The 18,282-nt window shown below is 49.6% G+C and overlaps 1 protein-coding gene across 1 annotated transcript; it reads left to right on the forward strand.

Moving 5' to 3' along the window:
- The first annotated feature begins 1,354 nt into the window (after positions 1 to 1,354).
- Positions 1,355 to 9,740, forward strand: SNPH (syntaphilin). The gene is made up of 4 exons (XM_056845392.1): positions 1,355 to 1,398; positions 4,128 to 4,334; positions 6,577 to 6,726; positions 8,519 to 9,740. The coding sequence occupies exons 1-4, from the start codon at positions 1,355 to 1,357 to the stop codon at positions 9,738 to 9,740; spliced, it is 1,623 nt and encodes a 540-aa protein (XP_056701370.1).
- The last annotated feature ends 8,542 nt before the right edge of the window (positions 9,741 to 18,282 follow it).

Genomic DNA, 18,282 nt, shown 5'->3' on the forward strand with positions numbered 1-18,282 from the left:
CCCCCCACCACAGTGGGGAGTTGAATGGTGCAGAGTGGAAAGGGTTGTTGGTAGGCACGTGATCCTGCAACATGCTACTGATTGCCTAACACAACCTGACTTTCATTGCAGCCTTTTTGTCTCTGGAGGGCCTTGGTAACAGGAATTGTCTCAGCGGGCATCAGGAGCTGAGCTGTAATTAACGTGTTCGTTCTTCGAGCTGGTTCAGGTGGAGAAAAAACACATCTGGCCCGTGCAGATGTCTTGGAGGATTTTCCTCCAAACATAAGAACGTCATGAAAGGTGGACCGGATGAGTAGAGAATGGGGCGAAAGCTTTTATGTATCTAATAAAACCGAGCCAAGTAGCAAACGGCTCTCATGGGAAAATCAATGTGCTTATTTCCTTCACCAAATGTTGATAGAGCAACAAACAATCGACCGGGAAAGGAGGAGAGGGTGGGCCTTAAAAATATGGGGCTCATACGAACCCATGAAGCTGCCTTCTACTGAATCAGACCCTCCGTCCATCAAGGTCAGTATTGTCTACTCAGACTGGCAGTGGCTCTCCAGGGTCACAGGCTGAGGTCTTTCACGTCACCTTCTGTCTGGTCCTGTTTTAACTGGAGGTGACAGCAATTGAACCTGGGACCTTCTGCATGCAAAGCAGACCCCTGAGCCAGGGTCTCAGCTCAATATTTTTCCCCATCACGTATTACCAGATCCTTTCAGCTGGAGTTGCCAGGGGTTGAACCTGGGACGTTCTGCTTACCAAGCAGATATTCTACCACCCAGCCGCAGCCTCTCCCCATTGCTTGTCTGATTAATTAACTAAACTTTAAAATCCACCAAGGAAGGGAAGGTTTTGCAGCTGCAATATTTCAGTAGCCAAACAGGAATATCAGTGTGGTTGAGAAGAGGACCTTAGGTTTAAATCTAACCATTACCAGATAGACTTGTGACTGTTTCTCACCCGGATATTTTCTTTCTTTCTTTCTTTCTTTCTTTCTTTCTTTCTTTCTTTCTTTCTTTCTTTCTTTCTTTCTTTCTTTCTTTCTCTCTCTCTCTCTCTCTCTCTCTCTCTCTCTCCTCTTTCTTTCTTTCTTTCTTTCTCTCTCTCTTTCTTTCTTTCTTTCTCTCTCTCTTTCCTTCTTTCCTTCTCTCTCTTTTTCCTTCCTCCTCTGTCTTTCCTTCGTTCCTTCCTTCTCTTTCTTTCCTTCCTTCTCTTTCTTTGTTCCCTTCTTTCTTTCCTTCTCTCTTCCTTTCCTCCTCTCTTTTTCCTTCCTCCTCTCTCTCTTTCTTGCCTTCCTTTCTTCTTTCTTTCTCTCGTTCTAGGTGGGGTTGGCTCCACCGCTAGGCCTTGCTGTTCCATTGCTATGTCCCTGCCGGGGAGCAGGCGGCCCTCCACAGGATCCCGAAGGTGAATACGATTTAATGTTTTTCCTACTCATTGCGGATGGCCCAGAGCTTCCTTGGTCTTCTGTGGCCATTCACAGCAAAGGATTTGCACCAAAGACTTTCCTACCCCACCTCTTACATATGTTATGCAAGGCCTTCCTGCAGCGAAGAGAGCAATAAGGAAGGAATCTCCCTTCCTTTTGGAAAGAACCGATGTTGGTCGCTGCACGGGTCTTAACGCAGACCCCCGGGAAGGAGGGGGAAGGTTGTCTCTGGGAGCTGCTGCAATCCAGCGTTGCATGCCCGTGGCTCACACTTCAGCACAGCAGTTGCGCTCACGCCTACCATTATATGCATGTACGAGTTGCCCACACAAGCCCTCCCCTGCAGGAACTGACGCTGGGATTTTGCAGTTCAGTTCCGCTTTGCCAAAGGCAGGCACTGGAGCTTCCGCTTCTTCAGCAGCAAGGATAGTCTGTTGGCTGTTCTGGGGAGCTTCCTCTTGGCTACGCTGTGTAGCACCTTTGGATCCGAGCCAGGCCCCCGCCACAGTTACATGTAAGCACATCAGGCAGGAAGTCAAGGTACTGACTTCTTGCATGGTCCCTGCACCTCTGCGTAGAAGGCAGGCCTGCACTGATGCAGGAGTAAAAACAAAAATTCGGCTCTATCCCAGAGAAAAGGGTGTGCCCAGCTGTTAACAGATGCTTATGTATACAGGGGGAAAATACCACTATACACCTGAATGTGATTAATTATATAATTTCAAAAGGTGATTTATAATTCGAAATGTATACTTATAATATTCAAAATATTTATGTCCAAACAATGCGAAATATCCATACAAGGTGTTGTGATTATGTTCTTTTCGCATCAGCTTCATCAGAAGTCTGTTGCTTTATATCTTGCTATTTACAGGGAAATCTTGACTGCTTCATTTAGTCTCTCTGATTCTAATTGTGTTACCAAGCAGGTTATTCTGTTTGAACTGGCAGACCACGCTGTTATGGTATCAGCCTTTCTTTCTCCAAGGTCTGTATGGTTAGTTTGCATTGTTTGGACATAAGTATTTTGAATATTATAAGTGTACATTTGGAATTATAAATCACCTTTTTGTAATTATATAATTGATCACATTCAGGTGTATAGTGGCATTTTTTTCTGTAGATATGTGCTTCGGGTACCACTCCCCTATTGATATATTGTTATCAGATACTTGGCAGATCTTTCTTGGGAGTCTGGGAAATCTCTGTATTAATATTTCTGGAGGATGGGGCACACTCAAGGGCCGGTGTGTTGTAGTGGTTAGAGACCCAGGTTCAAAGCCCTGGAAGCTCAGTTGGTGGCTTTGGGCCAGTCACACGCTCTCAGCCTAGCCTACCTCACAGGGTAGTTGTGATGATAAAATGGAGGAGAGGATAACAATACAAGCCACTTTGGGTCCCCATTGGGAAGGGGGGGGAAAGGTACAGGTAGTCCCCTGTGAAAACACCTGTCATTACTGAACCATGGGGTGATGTCACATCCCAATTTTTCCTGCCTTGGAAGGATGGAAGGCTGAGTCGACCTTGAGCCGGCTACCTGAAACCTCCTTCTGTCAGGATCAAACTCAGGTCGTGAGCAGAGCTTGGACTGCAGTACTGCAGCTTACCACTCTTCACCACTGGGCTCCCCCCCTTTATTTCCCAAATATGCTGAAAACAGCCTGCATGTCCTTCTTTAACTTACATCAATTATACTCCACCTTTCTTCCCGACAGAAGAAAGGTGGGGTATAATTGACGTACGTTAAAGAAGGATATGCAGCCTGTTTTCAGCGTATTTGGGAAATAAAGGGGGGGGAATCGTTTACCTTGCACATGGAGAATAGGACACAAAGCTGTGCTTTTCAGCTACGAAAGTCAACTTCAGCAAAACATTTAAGTCCAACAACAGAGAAAGCTGCATACCGATGGTGCAGAATTCCTTGGAGAGCTGGAAGAAGAGACGGGAGAAATCACCAGAGACTCTTTGTATTTGACCCCCCCCCCATTAGGTGTCAGACCGCCAACTCTGGGCTGAGAGATTTGAGGGTGGAGCCTGAGGAGGGTGGGGCTTGGGGAGGGGCTGTGGCTCAGTGGTAGAGCCTCTGCTTGGCATGCAGAAGGTCCCAGGTTCAATCCCCATAATTTCCAGTTAAAGGGACTAGGCAGGTAGGTGATGTGAAAGACCTCTCTACCCGAGACCCTGGAGAGCGGCTGCCAGTCTGGATAGACAATCCTGACCTTGATGGACCAAGGAGCTGATTCAGCAGAAGGCAGCTTCACATGCCATCGATAGCCCCATCTTCCATGAGTTTGCCCACCCCCTTTTAAAGCTTCCACGTTGGCGGCCCTCACCACATCCTTTGGCAGAGAGTTCCGCAGTTTAACTCTGCACTGTATGAAGAAGTGCTTTCTGGGGTCCATCCTGACTTTCCCACCATTCCGCTTTCTCGGGGGCCTTTCCTTTGCTCTGAGTAGTGGCAAGCAGAGTTGGGGGGGACCTGGAGAGCTCCTGCTGGGTTGCATTGGTTGTGGGGGGGCTTACAGTGCCCTCTTCAGTGGGTCCTGCTCTTGCTGCTGCTTCACTAACCGCTTTTGCCGTGTCCCATTTTGAACCCTGCTTGTTTGTTCTTGTCCTTTTCTTCCTCCCTTTCTTTTTTTTTCCTTGTCCCCGTCTTGTGTATTCGTGTGTCTCTCTCTCTCCTCTTTTCTTTTGGTGGTTTTTGAAGTCGTGAGTTTTACGGAAGGAGTGGCTTTGCTTCGTTCTTTAAGCCTGCGGCGGCCCCTCTCACTCCGCCGGAGAAACAGCCTCTTCTTCCTGCCTCCAGGCGCCCCTCCCCGCCCGTGAGCATGCGGGACACCTATGGCACCTCTTCGCTCAGCAGCAGCAGCAACTCCGGCTCCTGTAAGGGCAGCGACAGCAGCCCCACCCCAAGGTAACCCCGGGCGCCCACAAAGGCAGAGTGCCACCAGGGGGCGCCCTCGAGCTTAGAGGCACACCCACCACAATTACACCAGAATTGCAGAATTGCAGTTGCAGAATTGAGGTTGCCAACCTCGGAGTTCTCCTGGAATCACTTTTTCATGTTTTATTGTATAATAATAATAATAATAACGAGAAACAGAATATATAACAATTATAGCCAGCTTGGTGTAGTGGTTGAGAGCGGTGGTTTGGAGCGGTGGACTCTGATCTGGAGAACCGGGTTTGATGCCCCACTCCTCCACGTGAGCGGCGGAGGCTAATCTGGTGAACTGGATTTGTTTCCCCCACTCCTACTCACGAAGCCAGCTGGGTGACCTTGGGCTAGTCACAGTTCTATTAGAGCTCTCTCAGCCCCACCTACCTCACAGGTGTCTGTTGTGGGAAGGGGAAGGGAAGGGGATTGTAAGCCGATTTGATTCTGCATTAAGCGGTAGAGAAAGTCGACATATCAAAACCAACTCTTCTTCTTCTGTTAAGCAAGCCTGTTTAGTTGTCAGACCTAGAGAGAGAGAGAGATCTCTTCCCTGCACGACGCAGAACAGAATGGCTGTATTTTATTTCCATATTATGTATTCTTAGGATGAAGACGCATGGGAGGCTTTGCCTTGGATTTGCTGCTCTCTAAATGCACATTTTCTCAAAACTCAAAAATAAGCTCCCATGCAGAGTTTTGAGAATTCAGATGGGGAAAACGTGCAACTAGAGCGTGGCAAATCCAATGAAAACCTCCCATGTGTTTTCACCCTTAGTATATTTCTAGGAACCCACTTCGGGTCTCACTCTCTAAAGACAGTGGTCTTGTGTGGTAATTGTGGGCAAATACAGGGAGAGTTCTCTGGGATCTGTAGTTTTGCAAGCTGATGTGTGGCAAACCAAACATACCATGTGCGGGTCAAGGTTTGTCCTTGTCTTCAGTGTTGATCAGATTTCCTTCCCCTGCCACGCCTCTGTATTTCTCCATCTGTTGTCTCACGTGTCTCTTACTTCGCTGCATTTTAACCCGGGGTTAAAGGCATTGCTGAAAAACCAAATTACTGGTCGCCTCGATCGTTGCTGGGTTTGTGAATGGGAACTTTGGCAAAGGTGGCAGACAATGTTAAGCCCAGCACAGTTGGGACTCAGAGCACATGGAATTAACCAGGCAAGGTGGCGCTAAAAAGTCAGGTTCCCATCCCAAGAAGCTTGCAATCTAAATTTCAACTTGGGAGAGAGGAGGGAGAAGCCGAGGTAGTGACAAAAGGGAACTATGTGGGGACTGGGAGAAGTGAAGCTATCCAGGGATGGATGTCGGCAAACGCAGGTGCCTGTTTTTCAGCTTCCAGTGAACAGCTTCCAAGTTGTGTCATGTTGTAGTGTAGTAGTTAAGAGCGGCGGACTCTAATCTGGAGAACCAGGTTTGATTCCCCACTCCTCCCCATGAAGCCTGCTGGGTGACCTTGGGCTGGTCACAGTTCCCTTCAAACTCTCTCAGATCCACCTACCGCTGCAGCGGCCGGGGACCGGCGTCCAGGCCTGCATGCCGGCGCTGGGACCACTCACGCCGGCGTGCGCCTTCTGGGCGGTGTGAACCCCTGCGCTGGCGGAGGCCTTCGTCGGCCTCCTAAGGTCTTTGGGTTGGGCCACCGGTGCATTTCAGGAATGCGCTGTGAGACTCCTTAAAGGCAGAGAAAATCAGGATATAAAAACCAACTATTCTTCCACCGTGGATAATCCCAAAGAGAGTCAGTGTGGTGTTGTGGTTAAGAGCGGAGGTTTGGAGCAGTGGACTCTGATCTGGAGAACTGGGTTTGATTCCCCACTCCTCCACATAAGTGGCAGAGGCTAATCTAGTGAACTGGGTTTGTTTCTTCACTCCTTCACGTGAAGCCAGCTGGGTGACCTTGGGCTAGTCACACACTCTCTGCCCCACCTACCTCACAGGGTGTGTGTTGTGGGGAGGGGAAGCCAGTTTGATTCTCCCTTAAGAGAAAGTCGGCATATAAAAAACCAACTCTTCTTCTTCTTCTTTCTGCTGGACTGCAGCTCCCCTGGGCCACATCCACTTTCTGAAAACACTTGGCGGGAATCAGGAAAGGTGTCATGCCACCCATGGGCACTATGTTAGGAACCCCCTCCTCTCACTTTTGACCAAACAAGCGTGGGGAGAGTTCTTGTGACGGGTTTCCTCAGTGACCTTCTCCTGCTCTTTCCAGGCGGCCGGTCAAGTACCTGCTGTGCAGCGACAACCATGGCATCAAACCCCCGACCCCTGAGCAGTACCTGACCCCTCTCCAGCAGAAGGAGGTCTGTATTCGACACCTGAGGGCCCGGCTGAAAGACACTCAGGAGAGGCTGCAAGACAGGTCAGCACCTGAGCCGTTCGGGTTTTGGGGTTGAGGACACCTGAAACCCACGCCTCTTGGATACGGGATGCCAGACAAGGGGAGTCCAGCAATACAAAAGGGGTGGGACTTCAGTTGCTTAATGTATAATAGCGTCAAATTAAAGCAACCCAGGCGATTTTACTGTCTATTGTTTCTTTAGAAATCAAGTACTACACATTTGTCATAATTCCCAAAAGTATATATAACCGCTAAGTCACGTGTGACAAAATAATACAAATATTTCCATATGCATCAGTTTAAAGCATGTCAACACAGAATTAATTCTATTTCATGTAGCATCTGGTAAGTATCCAATTGTTTGACATATCATAAGTACATGTCCATGTTTAATATACTCTTATACAGAATTAATTCTGTGTTGACATGCTTTAAACTGGTGCATATGGAAATATTTTTATTATTTTTGTCACATGTGACTTTGTGGTTATATATAGTATTTGGAATTAGGACAAATGTGTAGTACTTGATTTCTAAAGAAACTAGACAGTAAAATAGCCTGGGTTGCTTGATTTTGAGACAAGAGGAGTCTAGCATCTTGCAACATCCAGAAGTGCTTTAGATTAAATTCTTGAGTTTTTCCAGGCAAGGAAAGGTATCGGGGCTTTTCTTTTTTTAGAACTTAAACTCTGCATGCAGCTCAAGGGTCACAGTGTTCGATAAGGGTCCTATATGCCTGGGAGTTTTACCTGAGGTTCATTGCTCGCTGGACCCACACTTTCCTGTTGGGAGTCTATGCACCAGCATAGTCTCCAAGCTCAAATCAAGTCCCGCCCCTTGAAATGCTGCTTTGTAATTGGCTTACTTGTAGTGCTTATCATGAGAAAAAATCCCCCCCAACCCAATTGCCACATAAAAAAGCATTTTAAGAACAACAACGTGAAAAATAGAGCAATCTGAAAGGTGGGGAGAGAAATCCAAGCCTCGGTTTTAAGAAGCTTTCTTCTGCTCAGAAAGAACTCCGAGGAAGCAGGAAGTATTTCAATCCCCGCCTCTGGACATGCTGCCTTGTAGCTGGCTGTGAACAAAACTAAACTTGCGTGCCCTGCACTTTGCCTTATGCATGGGGATTTCACCCAGGCTTTGCTCAGGGAAGATGGAAGACCCAGACATTGCGAGGGCTGGCAGTGAGGTCATCTCTAATGGATGGGAAACTCATGCATAACTCCAAGGAACAACTGAGACAGAACAGGGGGTGAACGTGAGTGAAAGTACCCATGCATAAACAACAGAGGACAGCCCTTATGGAAGGACTGATCAGCCAACGTCCCGTGGGCAATAGAACCGGGTGTCAGGTCTCCATGTCAACAACTAGATTCAAGTCCAGTAGCACCTTAGAGACCAGCAAGGTTTGGGGGGTATGAGCTTCTGAGAGTCAAAGCTCTCCATTCTAACTTGTATTAGATAAAGGGAGTTTGACTCTCAAAAGCTTTATACCCCCAAAACCTTCTTCTACATAAGGACACCTAAAAACTATTTTTATAACTTAAAGATATTAAATTTAAGAAGTTTCAAAGGGATTGGAAAGTCTATGAGGAGGGAAAAGTGTATGAGTGGCCAACACAAAGAAAGGGTATACTTACAAAAAACTAGTCATAATTCTCTCCGAACCCTCTCAGCCCCACCTACCTCACAAGTTGCCTGTTGTGGGGAGAGGAAGGGAAGGAGGTTGTAAGTCGGTTTGATTCTCTTTAAAAGGTAGAGGAAACCAGCATATAAAAACCAACTCTTCTCCTCCTCCTATGTCGTTCAGAGACTCTGAGATTGACGATCTAAAGACGCAGCTCTCGAGGATGCAGGAGGACTGGATCGAAGAAGAGTGCCATCGTGTGGAGGCCCAGCTGGCTCTGAAGGAGGCCCGGAAGGAGATCAAGCAGCTGAAGCAGGTGATCGACACCGTCAAGAACAACCTCATCGAGAAGGACAAAGGGCTGCAGAAGTACTTTGTGGACATCAACGTTCAGAACAAGAAACTGGAGACTTTGCTGCACAGCATGGAAGTGGCGCAGGACGGGACGGTCAAAGAGGAAGGGGCTTCGGAGTCGGCGGGGGGCTCCCCTGCCCGTTCGCTCACTCGCAGCTCCACCTATACCAAGCTGAGTGACCAGGGGGCAGCCGACCGGAACGTGGGCGGTTCCCAGACCATCTCTGTGGAGGAGATGGCGGACAGCGGCTTCATGGAGCAGAGCAGCCTGTTGTCCTCTGGAGTGGAATGCGGCCTGGACGAGACCTCCTTGCAAACCTCGTTCACCCTGGGCTCCCGGATGCCGACGAGCTCCACGTACGAGAAGCTGATGGGGTCCCAACACAGCGTGGAGGCTGCGGTTCAGGCCACCTGCATGCAGGAGCAAGCCATACAGACAGACTTTGTGCATTATCAGCCGGATCTCGACACTATCTTGGAAAAGGTGATGAAGTCCCAGGAGTGCAGTTCGGGCAACCCCACGTTGGTTTGGGTGTCCGAAACAGAGAACGGTGCCGAGCCTCACAACTCAGAGATCCGCATCCAAAATTGCCCCGACGGGGACGGGGATTTGGCAGCCGCCGATCCCAACTCGGCCGGGGCGGTTGCCTTGGGAGACCGTGCCAAGGATCCCGCCGGACCGTCGGGTTCCCTGAGGTCGCCAGATGACAACAACCCAGCGGTGCACCAGCCTTCGACCACAAGCCAGTCAGTAAGCGTCATGTGTGCTCCAGACGAGGAGGCCGCCGAGCCGAGCCAAGAAGGGGCGGCGGCCGCGTCGCTAGAACCCCAAAGTTACTGGAGCCGCCACTTCATCGTGGATCTCTTGGCCGTGGTGGTGCCGGCAGTGCCGACGGTCGCCTGGCTTTGCCGCACTCAGAGGAGGCCAGGCCAGCCCATCTACAATATCAGCTCCCTCCTGCGGGGCTGCTGCACGGTCGCCTTGCACTCCATCCGCAAGATCAGCTGCCGCTCCGTGGGCGGGGCCGGCAGCACCTGCCCCCAGCCGTGACTCCTCCTCCTGCCCGCCCAGCCAATCGCATCACGCACACGCTTTTCGAGAGAGAGAGCGGAAATAACCGGAGTCTAAGTTGACCGCTGATTGTAAATTCCATATTCAGGCACTTGGAAGGTTTTATTTTTAAAAAAGTTATTTATTTATTTCGGGACACACCTGGGCAACTAGGCCAGAGTTCTCGCTGCATCTGGATTTATGCAAATGACTTCAGGAAACGGCATCCTGGCAGTCCTGGTCGCTGCTGTTTCTACTAAAGCCTTGGGAGAATGGCGGACTGGACAAAATGTATTCTCGGGGTGGCCGGCGCTGTGAGAGGGCAGCTTGCCCTTCTGCCAGAAGACCCTGACCGAGTGGGCAATGCCAATTGAGAACGCCGTCCGCTCAGTTTCACTTCAGGAGAATTGGGGTCCATTCCCCAAAGCCGACGGTTCATCCCATCTCTCTGCCTCCTTCCAGGGCTATCTCGTCGGACCTTGAGGTTCACCACTGCCTTTGTTTATTTTTTCCTTCATTTGTCGAGACCGACCCTACATGCCATCAAGCTTGAATGTACTTCACCTTCCCAGGCCACAACCACCATCTCTTCCATTTGTGTTCCACAGCCTTGCAAGATCAACCCCCCAGCTAAAAATAGATATTCTTCCTGGCCACTTATCTTGTCCTGGGGGGGAAGCGAGGCAGAAGGGAGCTCATGATGGTTGCCTAGCCCTGGTAAGGGGTATTCTGAGTTGCTTCCTGGGTGACTCAGCCTAAGAGATGGATTTGGCAGATTCGGGTGGTGGTGGTGAGAGATTGATATTTCCTACAACCCACAGCCAGCAAAATGATTGGTTTTGTAGAGTTGGTATGGTATAGCAGAGCTCTTCATCTCCTTGACGCCCAGGGCCTTCCCCACACTTAAAAACACAATCTAGCTATTCTGCTGCAAACCTACATGGCTACCCTCTGAAGGGAGTCACGTTGCCTGCTCTCAGCTACAACACGTGCTGCTGTTCCTTGGTGTAAAATACGATAGATTCATAGAGTTGGAAGGGACCACCAGGGTCGTCTAGTCCAACCCCCTGCACACAATGCAGGAAATTCACAACTACCTCCCCTTCCCACACACCCAGTGACCCCTACTCCATGCCCAGAAGATGGTCAAGATGCCCTCCCTCTCATGATCTGCCTAAGGTCATAGAATCAGCATGGCTGACAGACGGCCATCTAGCCTCTGCTTAAAAGCCTCCAGGGAAGGAGAGCTCACCACCTCCCGAGGAAGCCTGTTCCACCGAGGAACTGCTGTAACTGTTAGAAAATTCTTCCCAATGATGAAAATACCCCAAGGAACAGCAGGTGCTCCAGCTGAGAGCAGGCAAGGTGACTACCTTTAAGCATGTTTCACAGGGTAGCCATGTTGGTTTGCAGTAGAATGGCTAGATCCGAGTCCAGTATCACCCTACAGACCCATACGATTTTTAGGATATAAGCTTTCAAGACTTAAAGCTTTGGTATCTTTTGAAGGGAGGTTTGGCTCCTGAAAACGTCGTCTTCTCCTCCTCCTCCTCCTCCCTCCGCCCCCCCCCCAGCAGATTGGCCAGAGGCGGTCAGGGTGACCTATCTTCTAAAATGGGCCAAGGCCCTGTTTTATTTATTCCCAATAAAGTATGCAGAATATGGAGAGATGATTCAGCTACTTGGCATCCATCCGTATCCTAGAGCAGGGGTTCCCAACTTTTTTGAGCCGGTGGGCACCTTTGGAGTATTGATGTAGCATGGTGGGTGCTGTCTAGGGTTGCCAGCCTCCAGGGAATAGCTGGAGATTTCCCGCTGTTACAACTGATCTCCAGCCAACAGAGATCAGTTCAGCTGGAGAAAATGGCCGCTTTGGCCATTGGACTCTATTGCATTGAAGTCCCCCCCTCCCCAAACCCCGCCCTCCTCAGGCTCCACCCCAAAAACCTCTCACCGGTGTCAAAGAGGGACCGGGCCACCCTAGTACTGCCACCTCCTGTGGCAGCCAACCACAAAATACCTTCAGTCACACAGTGAAGATCCTTGTGCTGTGGTGGCAGCTTCTGCCAAAGCAACTTTTAAAAAAAATTTGCATAGCTAGTCAAACCTTCAGTAACTAGGGTTGCCAACTTCCAGGTGGTAGCTGGAGATCTCCTGCTATTATAACTGATCTCCAGCTGACAGAGGTCAGTTCGCCTGGAGAAAATGGCCGCTTTGCATTCGACTCGATGGCATTGAAGTCCCTCTCCTCCCCAAACCCAGCCCTCCTATGGCTCTGCCCCCCAAAACCTCTCTCCAGTGGCAAAGAGGGACCTGGCAACCCTATCTGTAACCTGTCAGAAGCCATGGACACATGAAGCTGCCGTATACTGAACCAGACCCTCGGTCCGTCAAAGTCAGTCTTGTCTACTCAGACCGGCAGCGGCTCTCCAGGGTCCCAGGCAGAGGTCTTTCCCATCACCTACTCGCCTAGTCCCTTTAACTGGAGGTGCCACTGAGCCATGGCCCCTTGCTGGCAAAAGGCCCACGTGGCTCCACCCATTTTCTAAAAACACTTGATGGGCGCCATGGTGGGGATCCCTGCCCTAGAGTGTTGTGGAAGGTAGGCGATCGCAATTGTGGTGTGCAAAATTCACTTTGGACGGCTGTGTGAATGTCACTTCTGCTCTATCCCTCCACTGCCTGCCTGCCTGAATCACATTCATGAGACTTTTTGACCTGTTTGCTCCATCTCTGCCAGCTGGAAACTGGTTTTCCGAGTCTGCTTCTTGGGAGGAGCTCCATGGAAGGGTACCTGGCCAAGAGGGAGAGGAGACCACTATATACCTCGCGTAGAGCAGCCTGCCGTCCCATCCCCTCTCGGGGCAGCAATTGAGAAAACCTTTAAGTTCATTTTTGTCTTGCTTTGCACTATGTTCACTTTTGGCAAACTTGAACTCTTACTGTTTTGAAGTTATGGCCCGGAGAACTCTGCTAGTCGCGTGTCTCGGGACTGTAGGAAAAACCTTTATGGTTCTCTTTTGGAACTGAAGAGGACGAAGATCAAGCGGGGGAAACTGGAATTCCCTGTTTGTTTCCCCCCTGCTGGCTGCTTCTTCTCTTTGTATCCGCTTTGGAGAAAAGGAATACATAGCTTGTGTGGATGACACTTCCTTTGGTCTGATTCAAGCTAAAATATCCGAGAGCCAGCATGGTGTAGTGGTTAAGAGCAGGGGTTTGGTGGAGTCTAATCTGGAGAACTGGGTTTGATTCCCCACTCCTCCATATGAGCAGCGGACACTAGTCTGGACACTAGTCTGGTTAGTTTCTCCACTCCTACACATGAAGCCTGCTGGGTGTCCTTGGGCTAGTCACACTCTCTCAGCCCCACTCCCTGGTGTCTGTTGTGGAGAGGGGAAGGTAAGCCGGCATATAAAAACCTGTCTTCTTTCTTAAGCGGTAGAGAAAGCCGGCATATAAAAACCAACCCTTCTTCTTCTCTTCCATGGAAACATGCTGGGTGACCTTGGGCCAGTCAACCCTGGATAGTATTGGGATGGGAGACCTCCAAGGTATACCAGGGTCATGATGCGGAGGCAGGCAATGGCAAACCACCTCTGAACATCTCTTGCCTTGAAAACCATACGGGGTTGCCATAAGTCAGGTGTGACTTGATGGGAAAAAATAAGCTAAAATATGCAGCTGTTTGAGCCATGCAGGGTGGGGGTGGCAGGAAATGCTGCTCTTTGCTGGGCCTCACCTGGAGCCCTGCAATGCCAGATAGAGTGGAAAGTTTGAAATAACGGGGAAGGAGGTAGCCGAAGCAATTGGTAAAATAGACTGAGCTCCCTGTTGTCACACAAAGGGCACTTGACAACCGATCTTGCAGGGTCGATTTCACTCTCTGGTTCTCCAGTTCCTATCAATGCCCTATGCAGAGCCATTAAAATGCTTAGGGTTGTTTAGCTTGGAAAGAAGGCGGCTAAGGGGAGACCATGATAGAGGTCTATAAAATTATGCGTGAGAAGCTTTTCTCCCTCTCTCATAATACCAGAACGCAGGGTCATCTGCTGAAGCTGGAGGGTGAGAGATTCAAAACTGATAAAAGGAAGTATTTCTTCACACAATGCATAGTTAAATTGAGGAACTCCCTACCCCAGGATGTGGTGATGGCTGCCAACTTGGAAGGCTTTAAGAGGGGAGTGGATATGGTCATGGAGGAGAAGGCTATTTATGGCTACTAGTAAAAATGGATACTAATCATGATGCATACCTATTCTCTCCAGGATCGGAGGAGCAGGCCTATTATATTAGGTTCTGTGGAACACAGGCAGGATGGTGATGCTGCAGTTGTCTTGTTTGGGGGCTTCCTGGAGGTACCTGGTTGGCCACGGTGTGAACAGACTGCTGGACTTGATGGGCCTGGGTCTGATCCAGCAGGGCCTTTCTTATGTTCTCATGTACTTCAAACTGCAAGTGTGGGTGCCAATTTCTCCCACCTTTAAAAAAGAAACTCGCCTGATGGGAAAACCAGTACATCAAAAAGAACCTTTCCAACTCAACCTTCTTCAGGCTATGCTGCTTTTCTACAAGCAGAGATTTTTTATGCAAGAGGGATTTTTAAAAATGTGACTCCCCCCCCCCAATCTGAAGCAGAGCACTCACTCATGCATAGATAAGCTATCAGTTATGCAACCAATTTGGTCCCCTCATGCGCTGCTGCATGTATAGACCAGTCTTTAGCCATACCTTGGGGGTTCATTTATCCATCGCTGAACATACCCCCAAACTTTGGTGCCTGTAGGGACTTTGGTTTGATATCTGTATAGCTGCAGCTGGTTCCCATGGGCATATTCATTATCGTTGTCAGCTGGCGAGGAAAAACTGACCTGGCCTACTTTTGTGCTTTTCACAACATGGAGATGGATACAATCAGCTGCTGATGGCTGAATGTTAAGTTGCTGTTAACAGCACAGCTGCCAGGGGCAGGTAAAAGTTGGCAACTCTGGTTCATCACTGCATGATAACAGCAACATGAAACATAGACCATGCACATGCGGACGGCCTGCCATAGCTGTAGTTCTGTATCACCCCAAGGACAACGGCATTGAGTGGAGTTGGTGAAAACAAGCATCAGCCAGTAATCAAGCATGAAAGTATTTGCATAGGCTTGCAAATGAATGTATAGGGTTGCCAACCTCCAGGTAGTAGCTGGAGATCTCCTGCTATTACAACTGATCTTCTGCCAAAAGAGATCAGTTCACTGGAGAAAATGGCCGCTTTGGCCATTGGACTCTATGGCGTTGAAGTCCCTCCCCAAACCCTTCCCTCCTCAGGCTCCACTCCCAAAACCTCCAGCTGGTAGCGAAGAGGGACCTGGCATCCCTATGAATGTATGAAATAAGAGCGGCCCTGCTGGGCCAGGCCACTAGTCCAGCATAGATTGAATACGCCCTGGGAAAGGGGGTCAAGGAAAGGAAGGAGGGATTCGGTGGTACTGTTGGTGATGATTCTGTGTTAAGTGTTTGGTGGGGGAGTGGGTTTTAGCGAAGTGGCACGAATGATTGACCCGTTGGGCTAGCAGTCTCGTGCACGACATACTCGTTCATACACGTTCATGTCCGTTCAACTATCCAAAGCTCGGCTGAGAAATAAATGTATGATTATATTTGAAAGAGAAACAGAAATCTATATAATATATTTTTAAATACAGAACTGAAAAAGCTGTATACTCTTCTGGGGGGTGTTAGTTTCCGTTGTCCTGTAACCTTTGTCTGTTTGGTGGCTGTAATAAATGTCATCTGGGTCTCCAGCAGTGTTGGTGTTCCATACCAGGGATAAACTGGAATTCATGATGCATACCTATTCTCTCCAGGATCAGAGGAGCAGGCCCATTATATTAGTTGCTGTGGACTTCCTAGAGTCACCTGGTTGGCCACTGTGTGAATAGACTGCTGGACTTGATGGGCCTTGGTCTGATCCAGCAGGGCCTTTCTTGTGTTCTTAACCCGAACATCAGGCAGAGGTGACACGTTGGCCAGAGGGAAGCTGGGTTTTGACTCCCTTGGCATGGTGGCAGAAGCCAAGTTAAAGGTGAGTCACATAAAGCTTCACAGAATCGTAGAGTTGGAAGAGGCCATACAGGCCATCTAGTCCAACCCCCTGCTTAATGCAGGATCAGCCTAGAGCAGTGATGGCGAACCTTTTAGAGACCGAGTGCCCAAACTGCAACCAAAAACCCACTTATTTATCGCCGAGTGCCAATGCGGCAATTTAACCTGAATACCACCCCCAGAGGGGGCCCAGAGGGAGAGGCTAGGGTTGCCAAGTTCCTCTTCGCCATGAGTGGGAGGTTTTTGGGGTGGCGCCTGAGGAGGGTGGGGTTTGGGGAAGGACTTCAGTGCCATAGAGTCCAATTGCCAAAGTGGCAATTTTTTCCAGGGGAACTGATCTCTATTGGTTGGAGATCACCTGTAATAGCAGATCTCCAGCTAGTACCTGGAGATTGGCAACTAGTTCCTTAGTGTTTTCTCTCTACATATCAAGACAAATGGAAAGGTGTTTGGAGATAGCTTGTGGGCACTTCAAAGGTGGAATAGGACTACACGCCCCTCCGCCCGCACAGACCCAGAGGGTGCCGGAGAAGCCGCTGGAGGGAAAGAAGGAAGGAAGGAAGGGAAGAAGGGAAGGGAGGGGGAAAGGGAAGGGAGGGAGGGAGAGAAAGAAAGAAAAAGAGAGAGAAAGGGAGAAAGAAATGGAGCAAGGGAGAGAAAGAAAAGGACAGAGGGAGACAGAAAAAGAAAGAGGCCATTTATGCATGGGAGGTTTTGCCTTGGATTTGCCACTCGGTGGGGCTCGGCGGCAGGCTTGTGAGAGGCGAGCAGGGTGGGGCAGAGGGCTCCTCCTTCGCACCCACCGACCAGCCATGCCCCTCCGCCCGCACAGGCCCAGAGGGCGCCGGAGAAGCCGCCGGCCATGCCGAGTGTGAGTGCTCGGCATCTGTTCCCCGCTCTCCCACCCGCCTGGCTGGCCGCGCACGCTCCAGCGGCGGCAATGGCGGCAGCTTCTGTGGGAGAGTCCGGGGCCACCGCCAATGATGTCGGAGGTTCCCCACCCCTGGGCTACAGCCTCCCCCATCCGGGGTGGGGCAGAGCCGGAAAGGCCAGCGGCTTGGAGGAACAGTGCGTGCCGGCAGAAAGGGCTACGCGTGCCGGAAGTGGCACCCGTGCCATAGGTTCGCCAACACGGGCCTAGAGCATCCATGACAAGTGCTTGTCCAGCCTCTGGTTGAAGACTGCCAAAGGGGGGGGGGAACTCGCCACCTCCCTAGGCAGCTGATTCCATTGTCGAACTCTTACTGTAAAAAAAACGCACACCCTAATATCCAGATGGAACCTTTCAACCCGCAAATTAAACTCATTATTGCAAGTCCTATCCTTTTTCGACTGAATCGGACCCTTGGTCTGTCGAGGTCAGTACTGTCTACTCAGACTTGCCGTGGCTCTCCAGTGACTCAGGGAAAGGGCTTTCACATCACCTGCAGACTTGAGAACATGCCCACCAAGAAAGCACTTGGAATGGCACATGGACCTGCTCCTACGAGGCCCATAGGGTCCCTCATGATGTCCTTCATTGTTCGATTGTCGATCTTTGTGGTGTGCAAAGAGATGCGCAGAGTCAGTGAAAGACTGGGTTTTGCGCAGCCCAGAGCAATTTGCACTTCTGCTTGAACTAATTCAAGTTTGGACAGAAGGTAGTTTGCACCCCACCAGCGGACAACTGACCAATTCCAGCTTGTTAATCGTGGGTATCCTTGCAAGCTTTGCTGAGCATAGTCGTGTATGGCCCTTTCTGTGTTATTAAGCAAGAAGTCAGATGTTGGATCGGTGAAGACAGGGTTAGTTAAACCTGAAGAGATCCTGAGCAGGCATTCTGGCTTTGAAAATTTGAAGCACATCAATGGATCCCAAAGATTCTAGTTTTTTAAAAAGTCAGCTTGTACAAAAACACAGCCAGCTCACTATTGGGCACAATTACACACCCCATCGACTTACTTGGGTTTGAGATCTGGACGCACAACATAGATTTAATACCTGAACCTGCCTTCTACCAAATCTGATCCTTGGTCTATCAAGGTCAATACCGTCTTCTCAGCCTGGTTGAGGTTCTCCAGGGTCTCAGGCCAAGGACTTTCACATTACCTGATATTTTAGATGGAGATGCCAGGGATTGAAACTGTGACCTTTTGTTTGCAACGCATATTGTAAGAATGGAAGAAGAAGAGCCCTGCTGGATCAGACCAGTGATCCATCTGGTCCAGCATCCTGTCTCACACAGTGGCCAACTGGTTCCTCTGGAGGTCCAACAACATGGAGCCTCTCTACCACTGAGCCAGAGCCCCTTCCAAGGTTGAGTTCAGGTTGTTTTTATTTTATTAAATGTTTAGGCCTCTCTTCCAGCCTAGGTCTAGCTCAAAGTGGCCTACAACCATTTAAAACAATTAAAACAGCCATATGTTTTAACTGAATCTGATCCTTGGTCTGTTACTGAATCTGATCCTTGG

Source organism: Euleptes europaea, chromosome 2 (genome assembly GCF_029931775.1).
Source record: "Euleptes europaea isolate rEulEur1 chromosome 2, rEulEur1.hap1, whole genome shotgun sequence".
NCBI lineage: Eukaryota > Metazoa > Chordata > Lepidosauria > Squamata > Sphaerodactylidae > Euleptes > Euleptes europaea.

What these genes read in the sequence shown, in the direction of transcription:
- SNPH (XM_056845392.1), top strand. Translation starts at nt 1,355, where the DNA reads ATGTCCCTGCCGGGGAGCAGGCGGCCCTCCACAGGATCCCGAAG. An exon ending in CCCTCCACAGGATCCCGAAG is followed by an intron (nt 1,399 to 4,127) that starts GTGAATACGATT and finishes TGGTTTTTGAAG; the next exon opens with TCGTGAGTTTTACGGAAGGA. An exon ending in CAGGAGAGGCTGCAAGACAG is followed by an intron (nt 6,727 to 8,518) that starts GTCAGCACCTGA and finishes TATGTCGTTCAG; the next exon opens with AGACTCTGAGATTGACGATC.